Here is a 26496-nt window from a genome sequence, read left to right on the forward strand (position 1 = left end):
CCCAACTTACATCCCAAATGGCCAAACAAGGCAAACAAATGACAAATCTGGGTCACTTGTCACCCTCTACTTGTTTAGATATTTGTGTTCTCCCCCTGCAATTGACAAGGCTGTAAGTTCCTTATGCATCTTGAGACCCTTAGCACTAGGACCAGTGGCTGACACATCAAAGGTATTCAATATATGTCTGTTGAATTGATATATGGATAATTTGTGCCCCAGTTACTAACAAAAATAATTTGAGCAAAATATATTTGAGGTTTTTGTTTACCACCACCATTTTTTTTCATTGAGATACAACTGACATATAACATTAGTTTCATGTGTACAACATAATGATTTGATATTTGTAAATATTATGAAATAATCACCACAATAAGTCTACTTGACATCCATTAACACACATGGTTACAAAATTTTTCTTGTGATGAGAACTTTTAAGATTCACTCTTTTAGCAACTTTCAAAGATACAATACAGTATTAACTATAGTCACCATGCTGTACATTACATCCCCATGACTTATTTTATAACTGGAAGTTTGTACCTTTTGACCCCCTTCACCCATTTCACGCACCCCACCACTCCCTGCCTCTGGTAACCACCTATCTGTTCTCTGTATGAGTTCCTTTTTTTTTTAGATTCCACATATAAGTGAGATCATATGGTATTTGTCTTTCTCTGTCTGACTTATTTCACTTAGCATAATGCCCTCAGGGTCCATCCATGTTGTTGCAAATGGCAAGATTTCCTTCTTTTTATGGCTAAGTAATATTCCATATATACACACACACACACACACACACACCCCACATTTTATCCATTCATCCATCAGTGGACACTTAGGTTGCTTCCATGTCTTACCATTGTAAATAATGCTGCAATGAACATGGGGGTGCATATATCTTTTCAAGTTAATGTTTTTGTTTTCTTCAGATAAATACCCAGAAGTGGATTTGCTGGATCATATGGTAGTTCTATTTTTAATTTCTTGAGGAACTTCCATACTGTTTTCCATAGTGGCTGCAACAATTTACATTCCCCCTAACAGTGCACAAGGGTTCCTTTTTCTCCACATCCTCTCCAACACTTGTTATTTCTTGTCTTTTTTATAATGACCATTCTAACAGGTGTGAGGTGATCTCCTGCTATCGTTTTGATTTGCAGTTCCTTGATGATTAGTGATGTTGACCATCTTTTCATGTACCTGTTGGCTATCTGTATGTCTTCTTTGGAAAAGTGGCTATTCAGATCCTCTTCCCATTTTTAAATCAGATTTTTTTTATTTTTTGGCCTTTGACTTGTATGAGTTCTTTATATATTTTGGATGTTAACCCCTTATCAGATATATAACTTACAAATATTTTCTCCCATTCAGTAGGTTGCCTTTTCATTTTGTTGATGGTTTTCTTTGCTGTGCAGAAGCTTTTTAGTTTGATCTAGTCCCATTTGTTTATTTTTGCTTTTGTTGCCTTTGCTTTTGGTGTCAAATGCAAAAAAATCATCGCTAAGACCAATGTCAAGAAGCTTACTGCCTATGTTTTCTTCCAGGAGTTTTATGGTTTCAATTCTTAAATTCAAGTCTTTAATCCATTTTGAGTTAATTTTTGTGTATGGTGTAAGATAGTGGCCCAGTTTCAGTCTTTTACCTGTGGCTGTCTAGTTTTCCCAACACCATTTATTGAAAAGACTGTCCTTTCTCCATTGTATATTCTGGCTCCTTTGTCATAGATGAATTGACCATATATGCATGGTTTATTTCTGGGCTCTCTATTCTGTTCCACTGATCTATATGTCTGTTTTTATGCCAATATCACACTGTTTTAATTACTATAGCTTTGTAATATAGTTTGAAATCAAGGAATGTGATACCTCCAGCTTTGTTCTTCTTTTTCAAGATTGCTTCAGCTATTCAGTATCTTTTGTGGTTCCATACAAATTTAAAATGGTTTGTTCTAGTTCTGTGAAAAATGCCATGGGTATTTTCATGGGGATTGCATTGAATCTGTAGATTGCTTTAACTAGTATAGACATTTTAACAATATTAATTCTTCCAATCCATGAGCATGGTATATCTTTTCATGTATTTGTGTCACCTTCAATTTCTTTCATCAGTGTCTTATAGTTTTCAGAGTATAGGTATTTCACTTCCTTGGTTAAATTTATTCCTAGGTATTTTATTCTTTTTGATACAATTGTAAGTGGGATTGTGCTCTTAATTTCTCTGGTAGCTTATTATTAGTGTTTAGATATGCAACAGATTTCTGTATGTTATTTTTGTGTTGCAACTTTACTGAATTCATTTATTAGTTCTAATAGTTTTTTGTTGGAGTTTTTAGGGTTTTCTATGTATGGTATCATGCCATCTGCAAACAGTGACAGTTTTACTTCTTCCTTTCCAATTTGGATGCCTTTTTATTTCTTTTTCTTGCCTAACTGCTGTGGCTAGGACTTCCAATACTATGTTGAAGGAAAGCCGTGAGAGTGGGCATCCTTGTTTTGTTCCTGATCTTAGAGGAATAGCTTTCAGCTTTTCACCATTCAATATGATGTTAGCTGTGGGTTTGTCATATATGGCTTTTATTATGTTGAGGTACGTGCCTTCTATACCCACTTTGTTGAGAGTTTTTATCATAAATTGATGTTGAATTTTGTCAAATTCTTTTTCTGCATCTATTGAGATGATCATATGACTTCTATCCTTTTTTTTTGTTAATGTGGTGTAACATATTGATTGATTTGCAGATGTTGAACCACCCTTGCATCCCTGGGATAAATCCCACGTGACCCTGGTATATGATCCTTTTAAAGTATTGTTGAATTTGGTTTGCTAATATTTTGCTGGGGATTTCTGCATCCATATTCATCAGGGATATTGCCTATAATTTTCTTTTTTGATGGTATCTTTGTCTGGTTTTGGTATCAGGGTAATGCTAGACTTGTAAAATTAGTTTGGAAGGCTTCCTTCCTCTTCAATTTTTTGTAATAAATTGAGAAGGATAGGTATTAACTCTTCTTTAAATGTTTGGTAGAATTCACCTGTGAAGCTGTCTGGTCTTGGACTTTTGCTTTTTGGGAGTTTTTAAATTACTGATTTAATTTCATTATTTGTAATTAGTCTATTCAGATTTGCTATTTCTTCATGATTCAGTCTTGGAAGGTTGTGTCTGTCTAGGAATTTATGCATTTCTTCTAAGTTTTCCAAATTGTTGCTCTATATTGGTTCATAACAGTCTCTTATGATCCTTTGAATTTTGTCTGATATGAGTATTGCTACCCCAGCTTTCTCTTCCTTTCCCTTTGTGTGAAATATCTTTTTCCATCCCTTCACTTTCAGTCTGTCTATGTCTTTAGATCTGAATTGAGTCTCTTGTAGGCAGGATATAGATAGGTCTTGTCTTTTTCTCCATTCAGCCACCTTATGTCTTTTGATTGTAGAATTTAGTCCATTTACATTTAAAGGAATTATTAATAGGTATATACTTATTGCCATTTGGTTAATCGTGTTCTGGTTGTTTTTGTAGTTCTTCTCTGTTCCTTTCTTATTCTCTTGGTCTCTTCCCTTGTGGTTTGATGGTTTCCAGTAGTGTTATGTTTGTATTTTTTTCTCTTTATTTTTTGTGTATCTGTTGTAGGTTTTTGGTTTGTGGTTACCATGAGGTTCATGTATAACAACCTATATATATATAGCAGTCTATTAAAGTGATAGTTACTTAAGTTCAAAAACATTCTAAAAGCACTACATTTTTACTCCCCTGACCCCATATTTTAAGTTTTTGATATCATATTTTACGTCTTTTTATTTTGTGTATCCCTTAACTACTTATTGTAGTTATAGTTGACCTGACCATTTTTGTCTTTTAATCTTCATACTAGCTTTTTAAGTGGCTGATCCATTGCCTTGACTAAATATTTGCCTTTACCAGTGAGATTTTTTTTTTCATGTATTTTCTTATTTCTAGTTATGGCCTTTTCTTTTCTGCTTAAAGAAGACTCTTTAACGTTTCTTGTAAGGCCAGTTTAGTGGTGATGCACTCCTTTAGTTTTTGCTTGTCTGGGAAACTCTTTATCTCTCCTTCAATTCTGAAATGATAACCTTGTTGTGTAGAGTACTCTTGGTTGTACGTTTTCTCCTTTCAGCACTTCAAATATATCATGCCACTCCCTTCTTGCCTGCAAAGTTTGTGCTGAAAAATCAGCTTATAGTCTTAGGAGGGTTCCTTTGTATATGACTTGTTTTTCGCTTACTGCCTTTGAGATTCTCTATTTATCTTTAATTTTTAATTATAATATATCTTAGTGTGGGTCTCTATGGGTTTATCTTGTTTGGAACTCTCTATGCTTCCTGGATCTGTATGTCTGTTTCCTTCCCAGGTTAGGGAAGTTTTTAGCTATTACTTCTCCAAATAAATTTTCTGCCCCTCTCTTCTCCTTCTGGGACAGTAATAATGAGAATGTTATGCTTGATGTTGTCCCAGAGATCCCTTAAAGTAGCCTCATTTTTTAAAATTCTTTTTTCTTTTTGCTGTTCTGATTGGTGATTTCCACTATTTTGTCTTCCAGACTGCTGATTCATTTTTTATCATCTAATCTGCTGTTGATTTCCTCTAGTGTATTTTTCATTTCATTTATTGTTTAGCTCTGATTGTTTTTTTCTTATATTTTCTCTTTGTTGAAGTTCTCACTGTGTTTCTCAATTCTTTGCCCGAGTTTGGTGAGCATCTTTATGACCTTTACTTTGAACTCTATCAGGTAAATTACTTATCTCCTTTTCATTAGAGTTTTTTCCCAAGGTTTGATTTTGTCCTTTTGTTTGGAACATATTCCTCTGTTTCCTCACCTTGTTTGACTTTCTGTATTTATCTCTACGAATTAGATGAAACAGGCACATCTTCCAGTGTTGAAGAAGTGGCCTGTGTAGGAGCATCCTCTGTGTAGACTGTTTAGTGATGTGTGCTGAGTGGCTTTGGCAGGCTAGCTGGAGTGGGCGCAGGCTGGAGGAGTCCTAGGGCTTGCTGCATCTGAGCCACCTTGACTAGATGGCTGGAGCTGGAGCAGACATGGGTGGGGGTGGTTACTGGGGCATGCCACGCCGGGGCTGCTTTGGTGGCACAACTGGAGCTGTGGTGGGTGTGGGCAGGAGGGCCTGGGTCATGCCATGTGGGGCTGCCTTGGAGGGACAGCTGGAGCTGGGGTATGCTGGGGCAGCCTTAGCAAGCTGGCTAGAGTGTCTGGACCATGCTCCTGCTCTTGCTATCAAAGTGAAGGCAGAACATGCAATATGGCACTTGCCAGCATCCAACCCCGGAGAGAGTTCCAGCAGTTCCCTGCCCATTTGGCAGATGCTCTAGGGTTAGTAAATAGATTTTCTTCCTGTATAGTCTAGGTGCTCTTTAAACTGCTGTTTTTTCACTGTGTCTCAGGGTGGGCAAGCCTGTGCACAGGCCTCTCAGTGATATCCCTCCCTGCTGCAGGTCACCACATCAGGGGTGTTGATACTGTGTCTTTGTCTCTCCTACCCATATCTATGAGGTCCCTCTATCATTTGTTGTGCAAAAGCTGTCCAGGTCTTCTTCAGAGGGAATTGCTCAATATGTAGATGTAGATTCAGTGTGTCCTTGGGAGGAGCTGAGTTCAGAGTCTTCCTATGCCACCATCTTGGACCCTCCCTGTCTCAAGTTATTTTTTTGATTTCTCTTCTGATTTCATCTTTGACCCATTGGTTATTCAGTAGCATGCTGTTTAATCTCCACATATTTGTGAATTTTTTAGTTTTATTCCTGTAATTGCTTTCTAGTTTCATACTGTTGTAATTGAAAAAGGTGGTTGAAGTGATTTCGGTCTTCTTAAATTTAAGACTTGTTTTGTGGCCTAACATGACATAACCTGGAGAATGTCCCATGTGCACTTGAGAAGAATGTATTCTGTTGCTTTTGGATGGAATGTTCTGTATATATCTATTAAGTTCATCTGGTGTAATGTGTCATTTAGGGCCAATGTTTCCTTATTGATTTCCCATCTGAAGAATCTATCCATTGATGAAAATGGGGTACTATTAGTCCCCCTCTTATTGTATTGTTGTCTATTTCTCCCTTTATGTCTGTTAATATTTGCTTTATATATTTAGGTGCTCCTATGTTGGGTGTATAAATATTTACAAATGTTATATCCTCTTGTTGGATTGACTCCTTTATCATTATGTAATGACCTTCTTTGTCTCTTATTACAGTCTTTCTTTTAAAGTCTATTCTGTCTGACATAAATATAGCTATCCCAGCTTTCTTTTTGTTCCCATTTGCATGAAATATCTTTTTCCATCCCTTCTCTTTTAGTCTGTATTTGTCCTTCATCTGAAGTGAGTGTCTCTCTTGTAGGCAGCATATAGATGGGTCTTATATTTTTATCCTTTCAGCCAGTCTGTGTCTTTTGATTGTGGAATTTAGTCCATTTACATTTAAAGTAATTATTGATAGGTATGTATTTATTGCCATTTTGTTAATTGTTTTCTGGCTGTTTTGTAGATTCTCTGTTTCTTTCTTCTTCTCTTGCTCTCTTCCTTTGTGATTTGATGATTTTCTATAGTGGGTATGCTTAGATTCCTTTCTCTTTATCTTTTGTATATCTATTATAGATTTTTGTTTTGTGGTTATGAAGCTTATATATAACAACTTATATTTATAACAGTCTATTTTACGTTGATAACAGCTTAAGTTCAAACACATTATAAAGCTCTATTTACTCCTTACCACCAAGTATTGTTTCTTTTTTTTTCTTTTTATTGCAGTAACATTGGTTTATAACATTGTATAAATTTCAGGTGTACATCATTATACTTCTATTTCTGCATAGATTACATCATGTTCTCATGTTCACCACCCAAATACTAATTACACTCCATCACCACACACATGTGCTGAATTATCCCTTCTGCCCTCCTCCCTCCCCCCTTCCCCTCTGGTAACCACCAATCCAATCTCTGGCTCCATGTGTTTGTTTGTTGTTGTTATTATCTACTACTTAATGAGTGAGAATATATGGTATTTGACCTTCTCCCTCTGACTTATTTCACTTTGCACAATACCCTCAATGTCCATCCATGTTGTCACAAATGGCTGGATTTCATCATTTCTAATGGCTGAGTAGTATTCCATTGTGTATATATACCACATTGTCTTTATCCATTCGTCCCTTGATGGGCACTTAGGTTGCTTCCAAGTCTTGGCTATTGTGAATAATGCTGCAGTGAACACAGGGGTGCATGTATCTTTACGCATTGGTGTTTTCAAGTTCTTTGGATAAATACCCAGCAGTGGAATAGCTGGATCGTATGGTAGTTCTATCCTTAATTTTTTGAGGAATCTCCATACTCTTTTCCATAGTGGCTCCACCAGTTTGCACTCCCATCAGCAGTGTATGAGAGTTCCCTTCTCTCCACATCCTCTCCAACACTTTTTGTTTCCTGTCTTGTTAATTATAGCCATTCTGATGGGTGTGAGGTGATATCTCGTAGTTTTGATTTGCGTTTCCCTGATAGTTAATGATGTTGAACATCTTTTCATGTGCCTGTTGGCCATCTGTATATGTTCTCTGGAGAAATATCTGTTCAGGTCTTTTGCCCATTTTTTAATTGGATTGTTAAATTTTGTTGTTGAGATGCATGAGTTCTTTATATATTTTGGAGATTAACCCCTTATCAGATGTATGGTTTGCAAATGTCTTCTCTCAATTGTTAGGTTGTCTTTTCATTTTGTTGATGGTTTCCTTTGCTGTGCAGAAGCTTTTTAGTTTGATGTAGTCCCATTTGTTTATTTTTTCTATTGTTTCTCTTGCCTGGTCAGAGATGGCGCTTGAAAATATGTTGCTAAGACCGATGTCAAAGAGCGTACTGTCTATCTTTTCTTCTAGAAGTTTCATGGTTTCAGGTCTTACATTCAAGTATTTAATCCATTTTGAGTTAATTTCTGTGTATGGTGTAAGATAATGGTCTACTTTCATTTTTTTGCACGTGGCTGTCCAGTTTTCCCAACACCATTTGTTGAAGAGACTTTCCTTTCTCCATTGTATGTTCTTGACTCCTTTGTCGAAAATTAACTGTCCACAGATGTGCCAAGTTGCTTCTGATGTGACAATTTACAGCTTTTTATCTTTGTATCCCTTAACAATTATTGTAGTTATAGTTATTTTTACTACTTTTGTCTTTTAACCTTCATACTAGCTTTGTAAGTGATTTAATCCACCACCTTTACAACATTATTCTGAATTTTACTATATATTTACCTTTATCAGTAAGATTTATACTTTCAAATGTTTTCCTGCTGCTAATTAGTACCCTCCTTTTCAGCTTAATGAAGTCTCTTAACATATCTTGTAAGGCTGGTCTCAGGGTGATGAACCCTTTTAACTTTTGCTGGTCTGGAAAACTCTTTCTCTCTCCTTCAATTCTGAAGGACAACTTTTCTGGGTAGAGTGTTCTTGGTTGTAAGTTTTTTTTCTTTCAGCACTTTGAATATATTGTGCCACTGCCTTCTGGCTTGCCAAGTTTCTGCTGAAAAATATGCTGATAATCTTATGGAGATTTCCTTGTATGTAGCAAGTTGTTTTTCTCTTGCTGCTTTTAAGATTCTCTCATTGTCTTTAACTTTTGACATTTTAATTATGTTTCTTAGTGTGGGTCTCTTTGGGTTTTCTGGATTTCGTTGTCTATTTCCTCCCCCAAGTTAGGGAATTTTTCAGCCATGACTTCTTCAAATAAGTTTCTGCCCCTTTCTCTCTCTCTTCTCCTACTGGGACTCCTATAATGTCACTGTTGGTCCACTTGCTGTCTCTTAAGTCTCTTAAGCTGTCTTCACTTTTTTTCATTCTTTTTTCTTTTTCCTGCTGAATTGGGTGAGTTCCACTGCCCTGTCTTTGAGTTCACTGATCCTTTCTTCTGCTTCATCTAATCTACTGTTGAACCCCACTAGTATATTTTTCAGTTCAGTTATTGTATTCTTCAGCTCTGTGACTTCTCTGTGGTACTTTCATATATTTTCTATTACTTTGTTGAAATTCTCACTGTGTTCATCCTTTCTCCTCCCAAGTTCAGTGAGCATCTTTATGACCATTATTTTGAAATCTTTATCTGGTAAATCACTTATCTCTATTTCATAAAGGACTTTTTCTGTGGTTTTATCTTGTTCTTTAATTTGGAACATATTTCTCTTTCTTCATTTTCCTTGATTCTCTGTGTTAGTTTCTATGCATTAGATAGAACACCACCTCTCCCAGTCTTGAGGGAGTGGCCCTGTGTAGGAATGAACCTTATCATTCAACCTATCCTAGCTCTTGGTTGTCTCTCAAACCTTTGTGATTATCCAAGCATCCTGTTTTATTTTTAGTGGCTCCCAGTAGATGAGGGTGTGCCAAGACCCAAAAAGCAGGATCTCAGTCAGCACCTAGATTCAGGCTGATAGGAAGCCAGACCCTCAGGCAGCACCTTTTAAAGTATGCAAATATATACAGTCCTATGGGACTGCAAGCATATGTCCCACTGGCCACCAGAGCCGGGTGACCTAGAAGTGTCTCCTGCACAGTTGTTGCAAAAATTGGGGCACCAGATTAGTGTACAAGCTCCTTTCCAGAAGATACCGGTGACTTGGAGTGAGGCAGAGGGAGAGCACAAAGATGGTGTCCACCAGCCTCTGTCCCTGGAGAACACCTTAGTAGGCCCCTAGATGTGTGCCAAACCAGAAGCCTGCCCCTCTTGCCAAAGCTCCAGGACAAGCAAATAGGCCTCTTTCACAGAAAGACTGGGGGAGTGTTTCAGTCTGCTGCCTGCGCTGTGCCCTAGTGGTGGCAGCCGGCTGAGAACTGTCTCTCCATTTGTTTCAGTCCCATGGGACTTTGGAACGCAAGCCCTGCTGGCCACTAGAGCTAGGTGTTCAAGGGGTGTCCCCTGGGCAGCAGTTGCAAAAAACTGGGGCACCCGATGATGTAAAAGCTCCTCTCCGGGAGATACTGGCACTCTGGAGCATAGCAGAGGGAGAGCGTGAAGATAGCACTCGCCCTTCAAGGTCTCCCACCAACTTCTTTTAAGAGTCTTTATGAGATATAATTCATGTATCATATAATTAACCCATTTAAAGTATACAATTCAGTGGTTTTTATAATATTCACAAAGTTATACAATTTAAAACTATCTAATCATATTTTAGAACATTTTCATCACCCCCAAAAGAAACCCCATACCTGTTAGCACTCACTCCCCATTTCCTCCTTCCCCAACCACAAACTTTTAAATCTAGTTCTGATGAAAAAAAATAAGATGCCACATTCCAAAGAGGGTCATGTTTAAATGAAGCTTTACATAAGTATCTTTTGAAATGAAAACACTCTCCAAAAGCCTCTTTGGTTTATGAGCTTAGAAGGGGCACCAACTATATCCCTCCATTATCCAGCACAGCATCTGGCTCATGGTAAATGCTCAATACATGTGGAATTGAATGCCTGGCCACCTGGACTGTCTGTGTATGGAACTCCCTGAAAAAGACATAATATCCGTGCCATATATTAAAGAACAATTGACTGACAATATTATAAGGTAATGACCTAGGCCAGTTAGTCGAACATTTATTGAGTACTTCCTATACATTAGGCACATTTATTAACTTATTTAAGTCCCTCGCAACACCACCATTAAGAAGTTATGATTATTATTCCCCTGAGGTTAATATGCCGCCCAGCCAGTAAGGGCACAACCAGGACTGGAACCCAATTGCAGAGCCTGCACTCAGAGCCCTTTTACTCTTACCTCTCACCCTTTAATAGGATGTAAGCTCTGCAGCTCCCTCTTAAAGCCCCTCTACTACTCACCTGTATCCCTGTCTTTTTCACAAATGAAGTTATTGATGTCTTCACACTGGAAATCGTTCCACTGCCCAGCATAAATCAGCCCAGCGCAGTCTTCTCCTGGCCCGTGGCCATGGCCCCAGTTATCTGGCTGTCCGGCTTTCCAATTTCTTTTAACGAAACAGAAATTGAGTGTTATTTGTGCAGTCACACAGAAGTTGTCTTTACCCAAGAGCAGCAGAGAAATGTAAAAAACAAAACTGAAGCATGTCATTTGTCCTGGAATGAAAATGCACTGTTTAGAAAGCCACGCATGCTCATACTCAGAATAAGCAGCAGCTGTTTTGCAGAGTAGCGTGTCACGCAGCATCTCCCTGCAGGCTTTGCCACAGCGAAATGAACTCATTGAGCTGCTCATCACAACACTGAGGGAGTAAATCCTTCTTCAACACAGTTAGATGAATAAGTTCCTAATGTGTACTGGAATGCTGACTTCTGGGCATGTGTGTATATATTTGTGTGTGAACATACATGCACTCTGAGGACAGGATGCACACAATTGTGAGAACCCAGAGGGATCCTTGTACATTTCAATACCTTCCCTCTAAGAAATCAAAGCATCAGACAGAGAAAGTGAGGGACCTTTGATATACATTTGCCAGAACCTACAATTACAAACACTTGGTTATGGTTGTCTGGCTAAGTTGTAGATGGTTGATTGCTTTAGAAAGAAATAGTAATTTATTCTTACTGAAAATGACATGTATTTCACTGCCTTTTTTGGGAGAGAGAGTCTTAAAAATAAGTTTTCTTTAGGATGAGTTCACTTGGGGTTTGTTAACTTTGATGCCGCTGCTCAAAACACCACTCTGCCAGGGTTTGCTGTTCTTGATTCTGTTTCCATGCAATAAATTAGATGTGCTTCCAAGACTCAAAACTTGAAAGCTGAATTTTCTCAAAGAAGCAGGTTCTTGCACAGAAGCTTGTTGTTACTACCTGAGAGGACAAGCTTGCCTCACGTGGAGGGTCTGAAAAAACATCTGCGGCAGGAGGCGCTTCCCATAAACAATGACTCCTTACCCCATCAGCCACAAGGTGTCCCAGGGTCACCCGAGGATAGAGCCCTTATTGCCCGACATCTTTGGACCATAAGACCAGTAAAACCACAGGGCAGTGGGAAAGGACAGTTGAAACTGACAGTTAAAGGGTAGGGAAACCAGGTAGAATTGACTCCCCCATACCAATATTCCCCCATGAATATTTTGTTTTTTTTTTTTAAATAAAAAGTGACCTCACTTAAATAAATCTAGTGATGGAAAGATAATTTAGATGAAACTATCAACTGATGAGAATACAAATGGGACGATACTTAGGACGGAGAGTGAGAAATAGTCATTCATTCAGCAGATATCCACAGAGCACCTACTATGTGCCAGGGATAATGCTAGGTGATGACAGCACAGCTGTGTGGAGAACAGAGTCCCAGCCCTCACAGAACCTACATAACAGGCAAGTAACAAATGAAGTAAAAATCCCAGACTGCCACAGTGATGCCAGAGTTGGAAGGAAAACTAGTTTACTTTCATGTATGCTTTTTTGTGTATTTCTGTGCACCTTGCAGGACCCCTCCAGAAATATCAACAATGCCTGAGCAGTTTGATCTTGTTCATGTACCATTTTGTTCATTTCTGCCAGCAATGTGAGGCGTTCGATTCCAATTTTGTTCACAGAATTTGAGATCTGTGATTTCTGAATGTATAATGATGGGACATTTGATATTCTTTATCTTTCAGTTCACTGGGAAATTCTACAACTATGACTTCTGATAGAAGACCTGCTTAATATCTTTCCTTCGCATTTTCTTATCATTTTAAGTTAAGTAGATAAAAGGGATTTACAGACTCAACAAAAAGATAACTGATTGATAAGAAAGGAGATAATTTTTATCACCATTCTCCATTTGTTTTTCTAGGTCACTGGAATTCTTCACATACAGTGCTCAAGGTTTTCCTTTGGGACTAAAAGTAGAATGCAGGTCTGTGGCTGTGAGTGCAGTGACGAGGTGGGAGAGCATGGATGGGTGGCAGAGGAGCCTGAAGCCAGGCTGCAGGGGTAATCTGTCTTATAGAATGAGTACCCAGAATCTCAGAGCATCTTTTTGGAAAATCTAAAATCACATGGAGCGATTTGTGGCAAACCCCTCCAGTCTGCATGCTTTTAATAAAAGAACAGAACAGATAAAGAAAATACATATTTTGGAGAAGAATTTCAGCTTAAATAGTGCCTTAACCTCATTTACAGGTAGATTCTAGAAAGAAGAATGGCTAAAGCCTGGGCCCAAAATCCCTGAACCCATATTGTAATACACACGTCACAGAAGTGGTTGGGTAGCAACATACATATATACTTGGACAGCAGACTCTAAGTACACCAGGGACCTTGGAAGCACTGGACTCACTGTTCCAGTGCACTGGAAACACACAAGCACATCAGCTAGTGGGTGTGAACCTCCCCCAGGATTCTGGGTTTATCCTAATGGAGGCAGAGCACAAACTCTCAATCTTGGGAACAGCCCCTTTCAACCTCACAACTTAGTACTTTCTCATTGACCACAAAATTGACTGAGACTTGATGGCCAAGAGACTTCCACTGGTAAGAGCCTGGCCTCAAAGCAGGACAATCTTAGTAGTGAGAAGCGTTTCTTTTTTGTAGAATTTTATCCCACTACAAGGGTCTGTATAGTGGAAGATTTCTCTCTAGTGGCCTAAGCCAGAGCCACTCTGATAGAAACATGAGGCATGGGTCACGGTGAGTTATTATTGAATTAGATGATGCTGAAGGTTCCCGTCTGATCCCCACCATTCTATGGCTCTATATTCTAAACATCACAGTATGTAATATTATATGGAGGAGTCTGCGTGCACAGAAGGGCAACCCAGGTTTTAGCTTCGCCTTGTAGACATGAAAGCTGTGACCCATAACTTAACAGCATACCCCAGCAAATCATGCCCTGTGCAGGGGACAAGAAGTGGACAAGAGGAGCAGAGGAGATTCAAGTGTCTTTCGGGAAACCCTCAGGAAGAATATCACATCTCTGGTGATCTAAGGTGGGCAAACGCAAGCAGGGCGGGCAGGAAAGGCCTTAAAAGGCTACCTTAAATGTCTGCTCTCAGCAAGTGGCCCAATTCCTGCATGCCTACCAGGCAGCCTCCATTAACAGTGACGACCTCTGCCAGATGACGGACTTGTATTTATTCCATCAAGAGTAGAAAGATCAGCTTTGACATGCTCCTGATCCTCTCTATGGCTTGTCTATTTTCTATTTCATTGCTTTCTGGTCACTATCATTTCCTTCCTTCTACTTACTTCAGTATTAATTTGCTCTTCTTTTTCTACCGTCATAAAGTAGAAGCATAGATCACTGATTTTCAACTTTAAAAAATTTTCTCAAATATAAGCATTTTAAAGCTGTAAATACCCCTCTAAACTCTGTGTTAGCTGCATCCCACAAATTTTGATATGTTGTGTTTTCATTTTCTTCGAAACATTTTCAGAATTCCTTCGTGATTTCTTCTTTGACTTATAGGTTATTTAGAAGTGTGACATTTAATTTCCAAATATTTGGTGATTTTGCAGATATCTTTCTGTTATTGGTTTCTAATTTAATTTTGTTTTGGTCAGAGACCATACTCTGTATAATTCAGTGCTTTTAAACTTAGTGAGACTTGATGGCCCAGAATATAGTTTATCTTGTGAACGTACTATATGCACTTGAAAAGAATGGGTATTTGTAGTTGTTGGGTGCAATGTTCCATAAATATCAATTAAGTCAAGTTAGTTGATAGTGTCTACTATATCCCTTTTGATTTTTTCTGCCTACTTGTTCTATTAGTTACTGAGAGGAGAATGTTGAAATCTCCTCTGAAGCCCTGCTCTTGGCTATATCCACAGTTAGGGTTGGTATGTCTGTCTTCTTGATTGGAAATCAGACATTTTTACATGAGTAGAAGAACAGCACCTCTCACTCATATTGCTGCCCTCACACTCTAGAGAAGATCCTCCAGGCCAGCACAGAGGCTGGTTCACAGTGGACGCTCCAGGATAATTCACTGAATGTTATCATAGGACTGTGGGCCAGTGGATCCCAATCTCCAGTCAGGGCTGGTGCCGGCCAGGTATGCAGTTTTCACAGGTCTGTGGTGAAATGAGAAAAATAAGGAGAGTGTGTGTGTGTGTGTGAATGTGAATGTATGACAGCCAGCTGTCTTTTCTTGGAAAAGATTGTGGATTTTGTTTTTTTGGTGAGGAAGATTGGCCCTGAGCTAACATCCACTGCCTATCTTTCTCTTTTTGCTTGAGAAAGATTGTCCCTGAGCTAACATTTGTGCCGATCTTCCTCTATTTTGTATGTGGAATGCCACCACAGCATGGCTTGATGAGCAGTGTGCATGTCTGCGCTCAGGATCCGAACCCGTGAACCCCTGGGCCGCTGAAGTAGAGTGTGCAAACTTAACCACTATGCCACCTGGCTGGCCCCATTTTTGTTTTTTAATGCTGAGATTTGTTGATAGGTGATTTTTAAAAACTATGTCCTTTTTGGCAAATAAAATCTTGGCAATGTATTTCATTCCCCAGTTTTTCTTTTGAAATTGTATTGGTGTGTGGAACCAAAAGTATTTGGAAATCTGTCCTGGGCACCATCCTGAACTATCACAGATTGCTTCTCATCCGTCCCTTTCCCCGATTGTTCCTGCCTTGCTTCAGGGCAGAAAGAGCTGTAGATTCAGTCAGGTCTTATGTTTCCTTGGAAATAAACCTTAGTTCAGGTCTGCATGTGCCCTAATCCTTTGGCATCCAGTCCATATCACCAGTACTTGCTGTCTGTTTATTCCAGCACTGCCTTTCTCAACCATAAAAATGGAGTTGGGGCCAGAGGCAGAGGAGAGAGCCTTTTACACCTTGTCTATTTCTCTTTTATGGTAACCACAAAAGTCTGAAACAACATCAAAAGAGCCGTGATTGTGTGTGCGCGTACGTGTGTGCACGCGCACGCATATGCTGGAGATAACGGATGAGAGGAAAGCTGAAAGCCTTGGTTCTCCTGTGGCCTGGGCAGGGCACGGGGCGGGGGGCAAGGTCCAGACACCATTGCTGGAGCAGGGAAGGGAAGCAGATGGGCCACAGAAGCAAAGAGGGGGAGGGTAAAGGTGAGTCTGAATAGACGGAGAAGTATTTGGGGAGACTTATCCTGGTGGGGGACCCCTGAGAGCCTGACCCCCAGTCCCCATCCCAGGCTGTGGGAGAGAATGTTCTTCTTGTTTTCTTTACAAACCTGTGTGAGATCTGAGTGAGGTACTGTGTGTGGCATCTCAATTGGGACACTATAAAATACACAAATGCTAGGTAGTAGTATTCTGCAATTACTGACTAGCATGAAAATGATGATTATGACAATAATAGTAACAATGCCAATACCAGCAGATGACATTTCTTGAGCACTTTCCAGGGGCCAACGCTTTATATATATGATCTCATTTAATGTTCACAATGCCGACGTAGGTCCTTCTGTAATACTCATTCCTTGATAAGAACACGGGAATTCACATGGCTGAGTAAGTCCCACGAGGTCATGCAGCTGTCGAGTGCTGGGTCAAGGCCTGGAACCCCGACCTCATTGACTCCAGGGCATGTGCTCTCTCCCCTTGCGGCACTGGCTCTCTTTCTAGTTTGTGCAATGTTTATTATTATATGTCAAATTAAATTAGCTTTCTGTACTAAGGCCTCATATATGTCTGCCTAATTTATTCTTGCTTTTAAAATTTGATCCTGGGGATTTTGACATGTGTATGTATTTCTTTGAGTGGAAAATGAGAAGCACAGTCTGTGCTGTGGTTGGGGTGCAGAAGCCAAAGCTCTCAGGAGGCCCCAGGGTGGCTGTGGCTGGGGACTGAGTTCCAGGAAGGTGTCTGGTGATGTAATCCTTCTCAGATCCCGGGTACCAATGCTGGTGCTCTCCTCCCAGATCACATAATTCTCACTGGAACCTGGGGAAGAGGAGAAAAGTTCCACCTTGGGAGAGCTGGTGTAGACAGTGATGTTCCAGCTCTATCCATTCCATATGGACCAATCCAGCTTTTTCTTGGAGGAAGGCTTAAGATTTAATTTCTTAGTGAGTCTAACCCAGACCTTTTTTGCACTTATGGCTGTGAGAAAAGTGAAGGAGACTAACATTTTTTTTTTTTTTAGCTCCCCTCCAACTCCCTTAAAAAAAATGATCCTGGCACTTTTGACTGTCAAAGTCACAGATTTATCTTTTCCTTTAATAATCTCTGCCTCCCATCCCTGCACAGCCCTGATTTTAGATGACAACTCTGACAACGGTTTGGAGTCTTCTGAGTGCATCTCTCCTGTGCTGGGTGCTCTCCTTGGCCGTCAGCCAAATTCCCCAGTGCTGGGATGTGACGTAGCTTCTTCTCCCCGAGGACAGGTGCAGAGGGAGCAGACAGGAGATCTGTCAGGCCAGCAGGCAGAGAGCCGTTTGCCCCAGGGCATCTGAGGCTCACCTTCAGAGCAGACCTAAAATCTTCAAATGTTCCACTTTGCCGTTTCTTCCCTCTTTTTTAAAGCAATGGCCTTATTCTGGTTTCCACCTGTATCTTTTAATCATGCTCTTCACATGGAGGATTTAAAAGTACAAAGCCGCTTGTTTGTCCACCCATGTGCACAGTCATGTGCACAGAAACAGTTTTAAAACTCCATCTGGCCCCTCCACCACCTCTGGCCCCTGCTCCCCGCTCCTTGACTGCTACAGGTCCAGCCTCAATACCCAAGACACGACTCAGACCTGAAACACCTCGCTTTCTCCTCTCCTGGTGCCGTGGATGCTGTGTCTCCTCCATGCTCGGGACATGCTCCTGAAGCCGAGATGCCCTCCTGCCTGCTTGAGCCTCTGCAGGCCTGACTTCTCCGCTTCAGCAAAGGAAACTTATTCAGAGGTGGGTTTTTATAGATTCTGCTCCAATTGGTACAGTTTGTTGCATATTTTCACATCCATTAGAGGCAGAGCAGGAGTAGGAAGTAGACTAATTAGGACAATTTAGTCATCTTCAGACCCTTGGTTAGGAGTAGGGACGGGGGACACCTGGGGTGGGATGAGGCTCATGGAGACTTCTGTGTCCCTAGGAGCCCCGAGAAGGTAAAGTGCTTCCATTCTTTATTGTTGCCTTTCAAGAACTCAAGCCACATCAGACTTACAGGGAGTCCTCAGATATTTGGGGGATGGTCATCCCGCATACGCCTTTGTTCACGGTGCAGCTGAACTTCCCACGTGTAGGAGAGTCAAGAACTTGCAGTTCATAATCACACTCTGGCCAGAATCCCAACCAGGTCAGGGGCACCGACGGTGACCCCTCATCCTGAAGGGAGCTCCCGCCCCTTGCCAGAATCACGTGAGCTCTGAACGTGCCTGAGGCAGCCTGGCTTCCTGATCCTTCATGGCAGCATTTAAAGAGAATGCCTTGGCCGCAAGTACCGTACTATGTGGTTTTATGAGTCTCTGATAGTTTGTTTCGTAGAAATGAAAAAATTCATTCCATGAAAAGAAAAAAGAAAAAACTCTACTTTACATATAGATTCTCAACCACAATTTCCTTACATAGACATATGCAACTGGTACAAGGAGCCTCAATTTGAGGAACGTCTAGGACGTAAGGTCACTAAGGAAGAAACGGGAGGGAGTCAGGCAAGAGGTGAAAAATACAGAACAGGAGAGTCTGCCCACCAATCTGGAAGTTTCTGAGCACTCACTTATACTCTGGAGATGTCCCATCCAGCCACTTCCACTCGTTTTCCTGCTCCGAGTCCGTGAGACCGATCCAGTGGCTCTCTCTCCCTACCATCTGCTTTTTTATCCATTGCTGAAAATAAATTAGTGTCAGTGTGTTACTATTTCTTGGAACAGATGTCTGGGGGACTTTTCCCCCCAAAATTTAGGAAAAAAGGACATTTTAAAAGAGGATGTTTGTCAGAACATGTACACTGCTTTTGTTGTCCTCTTTTTTAGTGCATTTGTCTTGTTTTGCACGGTTTTGGGGGCTTTGACATTTTTTCCCTTTATAAGTGATATTTAAGTGATGTTCTTCCTCCTCTAAATCACCCAAACCACTCAATGCATTCCACAAGGCTCCACCCCCTTCCACCACCTGTTCTTCCCATGTTCTAATAATAGTAACAGCCATGGCATCATTGAACTCTTCCTCTGAGCCAGGTCACATGTCCAGTGTGTTGCATGCGGCGTGTCTTGAAGCCTTTACAACAACCTACATAGTAAAGATAATAAGTGGCTGAGCTGGGACTGGGCCCAGATCTGTATATTCTAAAGCCAGGCCCTGGTTGTATGCTCATTCCCAGTCAGTTACCACTGGAAGCAGCTGTTTCAGGGTTGTGTCTGTGGGGATACTTAGGGAAAAGGAAGGCGGCCATTGGAACAGTATGGCGCTAAAGAAAGAGCATTGGTCTTGTTGCTAGATGAACTTCAGTTTCAGTCTCAGCTCTGCATTTACTTGTCACCCCATGAATAAATCATTCAGCCTTGCGGGGCCTCAGTTTTCTTATCTGTGAAATGGGGATAATAATACCCATGGGTTCTAGGGTTGTTGTGAGGTTTAAAGGAGAAAATGCCTTGTCCAGTGCCTGGCACACAGTAGGGGCCTAGTGTTAGTCACCATCGTTATCACATGTGGGCTCTGTCCCCATGGCTGCCTCTGCCCTTCCTGACCCTGCTGAGGCCATATGTCTGGTCCCTTGCACCCTACCAGACCCCTAACGGCGCTCATGCCTCTTTGCTTCTCTCTCTCCAAGTGCCTGGTGCCGACCCGCAGGCTTCTCTTCTGCATTATGGCTCTCTCAACAGCCACTGGGAGAAGCCACACATCTCGGGCCTGATAAAGCAGTATCTTCCAGGTGGGAGCAAGAGGACATAACTCCCATGCCATGAATGCTTTCTGTCACTGGATGAAGCCCACATCTCCATAATGCAGCCTTCTGTTTATGTGACTATGAATTCTTGATATCTTGGAATCCCCAGTAAGCACGCAATTTCCAGATGTAAACTATCCTTAAATTATAGTTTTCTCCAACTGTAAGTATGCTGCCAACATACCTGTTCCTCTCTAGTGTTTATGAAAACGAGATGTGAAGACTTGTCTTCACAGAAAAGTTTTGCATCCTCAAAAATTTCTTTCTCAACCGAAAAATAGTAGCATTTGTCTGTGAAGTTCTTCCAGTGAGGCGGACAGCCTAGGAATGCAAAGGTTTAAAACGCTGATTTAAGAAAAGACACAGAAAGCCCTATGCCTTTCTTCAGCTATGTTTAAGAGGCCACAGCTATGGCCCGGTTTCCCTCGCAGGCCAGGAGCAGCCCCAGCATACGTGTGCGGAGCCCGTGACTGATATCAGCTCACGGACATGCTGGGAGCAAAGACTAGTACAGGGAAGCAGACTGCAGAGCACACAGTAGTTAAAACTACATAATCTGGAAAATATTGATGCTGGGTCTTTGTTCCTCTGCATCTGGAGTAGTCCTTACAATGACAGAAATAACAGAAACAATGACAACAAGCAGTGCAGGCACAGGTGTTCAAGGTCAGCCTGGAATCATATGGAACCTATAAACAACTAGATGGGAGAACCCAGAACCAAATCCAGGCTACAGGACAACAAAGATGACCCAAGTCGTACTGAAGGAAATCAAATGGAATCCAGTGTGGGTCAAAGGAGAGAAAAATAGGCTTAGCTGCAAACCCAACATTTAGGTTTTACCAAAGGTTTAATTATCAAAGGACTAGAAGGCACCATAACACCTTCTCAAAAAGAAATGAAATCTGGGCTTCAGTAACAGAAAATTCCATCTGCTTGCTAACTGAGGGATGGTCTTTCCCCAGGGTGAAGGGCATAAAATGAAGACAGGACGGTCAGGGAGTGGCCAGCCTTGGACTTTTATGAAGGAAATGTTTGGGGACACATTTGTCCCTGAGGGCCCAACTCAGCTAAATAAACAAGTGCTAGAGAGTCTGGTCCTGTTTAGACAGAAACACGTGTGCCTGAGTGACGCCACCTGGTCTGGAGGCCTGTGAAAGCAGCAGGGCCCTCTGCCTGCCCCAGGTGATGCCTTCACTGCCAAATGAAATGGGATGTGGGGGGTGCATGGGGCCACATGTGGGGGCCAGCCCAGCCATGAGCGCACACCCTGCCCGTCCCCCCGTGGGAGGTGGGGCTCAGACTTACCATTGGCTTCGGGTGCTGCAGTTGGCTCGTTCTGCAGGGCCTGGGGCACCACTGCCCCTGATGGGCCTGGGGGGCCGGGGGGGCCCTTGGGGCCTGGCATGCCTGGCACCCCAGGCAAACCCGGCAGCCCCCGCGGTCCAGGTACCCCAGGCTCCCCCACAGTGCCCTGCAGTCCCTGGAAGCCGGGAGGGCCCTGGGGGCCCGGGAGTCCATCCTTGCCTGGTGGGCCGGGGGGACCTGGGTCCCCATTGGGGCCCTGAGGGCCGGGCTTCCCAGGGGACCCGCGGGAGCCTTTGGGGCCCTGCGAGCCTTTGGAGCCCTTGCCGCCACGCTCTCCAGGGGGCCCGACCGGCCCAATTGGGCCCCTCTCACCGGCGGGGCCAGGTGGACCAGGCTCCCCCTTCTCTCCTTTCTGCCCCTTGTTGCCAGTGGGACCAGGGGGTCCCTGCTGTCCTCTGTCACCTTTTGGACCCCTGGGGCCAGGAGGACCTAAAACATAAAAAAAATGTAAATGGCATAAACATGAAATCCACTGTGAGTGATTGGGAAGAATTTATCTTCCTATAAAATCTCCAATTTAAAAAAATCTAGACATACAAAATATACACAATAAGGAATGCTTATTATTTTACCATGCTATTGTTGACGGCATTTTTTTTTTTAGTAAAAAGTTTTCTTTACTAAGCTCACCCTTCCTGCTCCAAGAATTTAGAATATATCTTAACAGTGCACCACTTCTGAGTATCCATGGATGTTTTAGGGGAAGGGACGTCTTCCTGTCGACCCTGTAGCAGTGTGACTCACACCATTAACGTGGGCCCTCTTAGTCATCTGGACTGTCTGTCACCAGCAGAAAAGCTGTGCAGGTTGGGATCAGGATTCCCTCCTATTGATTTCCTCGTCTTTTCGTTAATTTGACAAATATTTATTAGCCACCTGTTACATGACAAGCACCGTGCAAGGTGTTTGGGATAAAGTGTAGAATTAGACACAGAAATGCCATCAAGTGTTGAGAGGCATGGTCCTATTCATTCCTGCACCACACCAAGCCCACCTGGCCCCCCTGTCCCCTCCACAGTGCTGAGGGGACACTGCTGTCCTTGGGGCTGAGCCTCACCCATCGTGGACCAGCTCAGAGGGACGGGAGGTTTCTGAGGAAAGCGCTCCCCGGGCCAGGGCTGAGGAGGGGCAGTTTCTGTTTCTCCAGTCTGTTTGTCTAATAATGCAAACAGGGAAGGGGAGCTAGAGAAGAACTTGGGGGATCATCTAACTGGCAGGGGAGAAAAAATGACACCCTTTTTCCACCAAAGGAAGAAAACGCAGTTCTCCCTAAAAAAACCAGGGAAGGAAGGAAGACAAATGCCTTCTCGTCCCACAAAGCAGCTCACTTAACACAGGACTGTCTTGTTTTCTTTGAGTTCTCAGGGGTAAGAGGCCACTTGACACAAATACACCACAACCAGGATTTGTAGGGTGAATGACTACACACTCGAAAGTTTGAGGTACTTTCACATGTCACCTGACCTTCGTCTATGACATGTTATTCCCACAGCACATTTGAGGACATGCAGGGCCAGAAACGCCAAGCTCTGTGTTCAAGGTTACTTAGCTACTCAGGACAGATACACCCGGGGAATAAGACGGACAGTCACAATCTAGTCATGGAGCTGGGATGGGAATCCAGGTCGTCTCCCGTTGACATGAATGTATCTCAGAGGACACTGTTCTCAAACATTCTACTCCCTGGAATCTCAGAGTTTCTGAGATCTCACAATTCTACATAAGTAAGTAAAAGAGACCCACGCCTGTTCTTTCTATAGAAGGAGAGAGACTTTCCAGCTGGAAGGGTGGAAGTGCTGGGGGGATGAAGGGTAGGTAGGGCTCCTACCCTGTTTTCTCTATCTCCTACACCACCACTACCCTCCAGCTGGTTAGGACAGAATGGGGAAGCAGCCTTCCCACCTCAATAGGGGGATCTCTCTGCCCCCTCCCCTCCTAGGCCCTGATGGACGTCACTGTACCCTCATACTATCCATGGCCCCAAGTCCAGCCCACCCATCTCTCCCTTAGCAAGAACCCAGGCCCTGGACTCAGCTTTCCTTATTTAAGGTTACCTGTGATGTCGCCCATGGATTTACCGGCAGGACCCTCTACTGAGCTATAAGCGAGTTTACACTAATGGCTAGGACTAGCTTCATTGCGTTCCTTCTAGGGTTGTCTGCTCCATAAGCATGAGACTTTAGGACAAAGCACCATCTCCCTGATCCCGACTCATTGACTTCTGCCCATTGACTTGTGTTGGCTCCTCTCTATCATCAGCTCTCCTAGGCTCTGGGTCCTTATTTCCATCTCATAGTTGGATGGTCCATTTTCTCTGGGATGTCCTGCCAGGACCTCCGACCTGGCATGTCTAAAACTGACCTTATCATCTCTTTGCTGTTATGTCCTCCCTCCATCATCCCTTATCCCGCCACATCATCACAACCGTCTCTCCCTTTCCGCTACTCATCAAGACCCTAGTGTGGGTCTTCTCTCTCTCTCTTCCTCCCTCCCTCACTCCCGCCCCTCTCTCTGTCTCTTTGGTAGATTTTTATGGTAACCTCTTAACTGCTCTTCCTACCTCTGATTTCTCTCCATTCATCCCACTCTGCATCTTTCCCACATTTGTCTTCCTCTCACACAACCCTGATCTCCACTTGCTCCAGAATATTCAGCCCTTACTTGATCATCTGGTATCAAGGCTTTCATGACCAGGTCTCACATGTGTTTATTCCATCTTCCTCTGCACTTCTGCACATCTGTTCTCTTAGAATTTCCTCTGTCATATCCATCTGGAAAATTCCTATTTACCTACCGTGTAATCCTCCCAGGTCACTCCAGATGGAAGTTTTCCCTCTTTCTCTATTCTTTTAGTCCTTGTTTGTCCTTTGGGGGCACTTCCCCATCTAGCAGTGTCTGGTATATAGTCATTGTTCAGCGAGTGTTTATCAGATCAGTGTGCATCATGGGTCAAAAGGCCCAATGTGTTACTGCTAACATTTCCGGTCCAAGGCGAGGCCAGAAGGGAGAGATTTTTAGGGAATGGTGACCTGCCTGGTGTTCCTCACCTTGTTTATTCTCAGAAGTATAGCTCCACGCAATCTACGTGTCAGTTGACCCTGGCTGCCACTATGGAATGATCATGGGGAGATGTCTTTTTTAAGAAATGATCCAGTGGTCTCCTCATCTGCAATCTGAATTTTTTTCCATTTAACCTGAAAATATTAAATAGTCTAGCCTATTTAGTAAAGATAGGGAAGGTGGATATTCACTGCCAGATTCTCCTTTAAAAAAGGTATCTTAGTTCCTTTGTGTAGTTGAGAAATAGTGGCCTAGATTAATAGTGAGGAAGATGGCATGTGCATTCCCCCAAAATGGATGTAGCATTATGGAAGATTCTAATGGAACAACACTGACAACAGGCCAAAACACATACACACACAAATTCTAATTTATTTGGAATAACAGCAAAAATAAAAGTAGCTTTTCAACTATTTCTGTTTTATGTTCTATGTTTAGCCTTAAGAAATCCAAATAATGAAGAAGGTCTGTTGGGAAATTCAAGTGCTTTAAAAATTCTTTATCCTTATTCTCTTTATAAATTTCACCAATAATCAGTGTTTCTTAATCACTCACATCTGGGGTTGGTGCTATACTTGCAAGTGTATGAGTTTACCTGTGCCCATGAAATAGTGACTGTTCAGGGGCTTGTCTCCCTGTTCTGACAGACCAATGTGGCAGGAGTTGTTTTTCTTCCAGAACACCTTCCTCTGGTTTCTGACAGAATTCCAAAGACACACAACTCTCTTCCTCTCTTGACATGAATCCAAGACCTCCCCTACCCAGGGTGACAGCTTTTCATTAATCTTATTTCTTTCTGGGGTGGGGTATTTTATGGTGTTCAGCTATTTCCCCCTGAACTGAGATGGTTCTTGGATGTCCCCACTCACTCCACATAGAAGTTGTGGCTTATTTTAAAAAGGGCATCAAGCATGGATCCCACAGTCAGCACAAAATACCAGCAGATGCTAATTCCAGGTCTTGTGAAGGACGGGAATAGATATTGTGAGAATACACAAGTTTTTGCCTTTGATAAAGGTCTAACATCTTAATTGTGATGGATTTCCCAGCTGGATTAGCACCACAACCGAATTTTTCATACAAAGTACTATATCCATCACAAATAGGTTATCTGTCTCTCTCACAGAATATTCATGGCTGTGGATCAAGTCCTGGCAAGCACACTGTTAATGTTGTCTTCATCCACAGCTGCCCCAGCCTTGGGAAAACCATCACGGAGCTGGAGCAGGAAGCGGATGCTCTGCCTTCAGATGCTGGGCTCTGTGAAAATGTGCTCTGTGTGTCCCACACATAAGGAGATTTGTATAATGTACTTGGCTCATTAAGACCTAGAAATCTACTATTTATTTCTTTTTAAAAATCACTGAGAAAAAGAGCTAAAACATTTAAAAGCCAGCACTGGACCCCCATAAAAAGTCGATTATTGATGCCAGTGGTATATCTTCCCCTAGGACCAAGGACACCAGTATCACTTATTAGCATCTGGATGATACTAAGCTTTTAGGTCTTACTTGAATCTTTTATTGGGCAGCTGTTGAAGTAAAAATAAAATGAAATAAAATATAAGCCACACTTAGTGCCTTAAAACCGAAAACACTGAGATAAATGACGTGGGAGTGTTTATGAGCTTGTTCAGTTACAACTTGAATTCAGAGCTGAGAAGATGGTTACGCCACATGTGGAGGCACATGTGATGTCCCAAACAGAAGCAAATTTGAGATTTGCTTTCAAGGCCAAGTAGTGGCTGCCTGGCTCAGGATTCTGAAACGCCGGGATGCCCATGTTGCTGGTACAGCCATCACAAGCTCCAGAAATGCCCAGATATGACTGAGACCCAAGCTCTGAGCAGTCTCTGTTTGCACTGCCAGCAAAACCTGCTCCCCGTGCTCACCAGACTCCAGAGCTGGGAGCGTGAACACCCGAACCCTCTCAACAAGCAGTTCAAAGAGGACAGAGGACTTGAAATCGCTGTGCTGTTTCTGCTTTGGCAACCAACCTGCAGGCCCTGGGAAGGGCCCCACCCCGGGTCCCACCCCCGAGATAAGTTTCCAATTTGTTTTCCAACAAAACAGGAAGTGGAGAAACCACTTTAATTCTTACTGCCATCCAAATCTTGAAGACTTCATTTTAGAACCACTAGTGGTAAAGTTGGAAGACAGAGAAAAGCAGTAACATAATCTGACACATTTTTCTTCTCATTTAAAAATCGACTTTGAAAGCAAATGAATTAATCAAACATTTATTAAATACCTACAATATGAAAAAG

At 42.2% G+C, this 26496-nt stretch overlaps 2 protein-coding genes across 3 annotated transcripts in view; one reads left to right on the top strand and one right to left on the bottom strand.

Annotated features, from left to right (window-relative positions):
- Positions 1-26496, top strand: part of LOC147915259 (uncharacterized) — a 108725-nt gene that overhangs the window by 51023 nt on the left and 31206 nt on the right. The window contains exon 4 of one of the 2 annotated variants that reach the window (XM_087439025.1): positions 12620-13962. The exons of the other annotated variant lie outside the window; for it this stretch is intronic. Coding sequence (XP_087295151.1) covers positions 12620-12652 — 33 coding nt within the window. The 3' untranslated portion in view covers positions 12653-13962. Of the gene's footprint in view, positions 1-12619; positions 13963-26496 lie in introns of those variants that run through there. 2 annotated transcript variants of the gene reach the window in all.
- COLEC12 (collectin subfamily member 12) overlaps positions 1-26496 on the bottom strand; it is a 179009-nt gene that overhangs the window by 2225 nt on the left and 150288 nt on the right. Inside the window, exons 6-9 of the mRNA XM_004421032.3 lie at positions 21111-21599; positions 19987-20123; positions 18633-18742; positions 10851-10996 (exon numbers count right to left, since the gene is read on the bottom strand). Coding sequence (XP_004421089.1) covers positions 10851-10996; positions 18633-18742; positions 19987-20123; positions 21111-21599 — 882 coding nt within the window. The remainder of the gene's footprint in view (positions 1-10850; positions 10997-18632; positions 18743-19986; positions 20124-21110; positions 21600-26496) is intronic.

Source organism: Ceratotherium simum, chromosome 14 (assembly GCF_057802395.1).
Source record: "Ceratotherium simum simum isolate JZ-2026a chromosome 14, ASM5780239v1, whole genome shotgun sequence".
NCBI classification, from domain to species: Eukaryota; Metazoa; Chordata; class Mammalia; order Perissodactyla; family Rhinocerotidae; genus Ceratotherium; species Ceratotherium simum.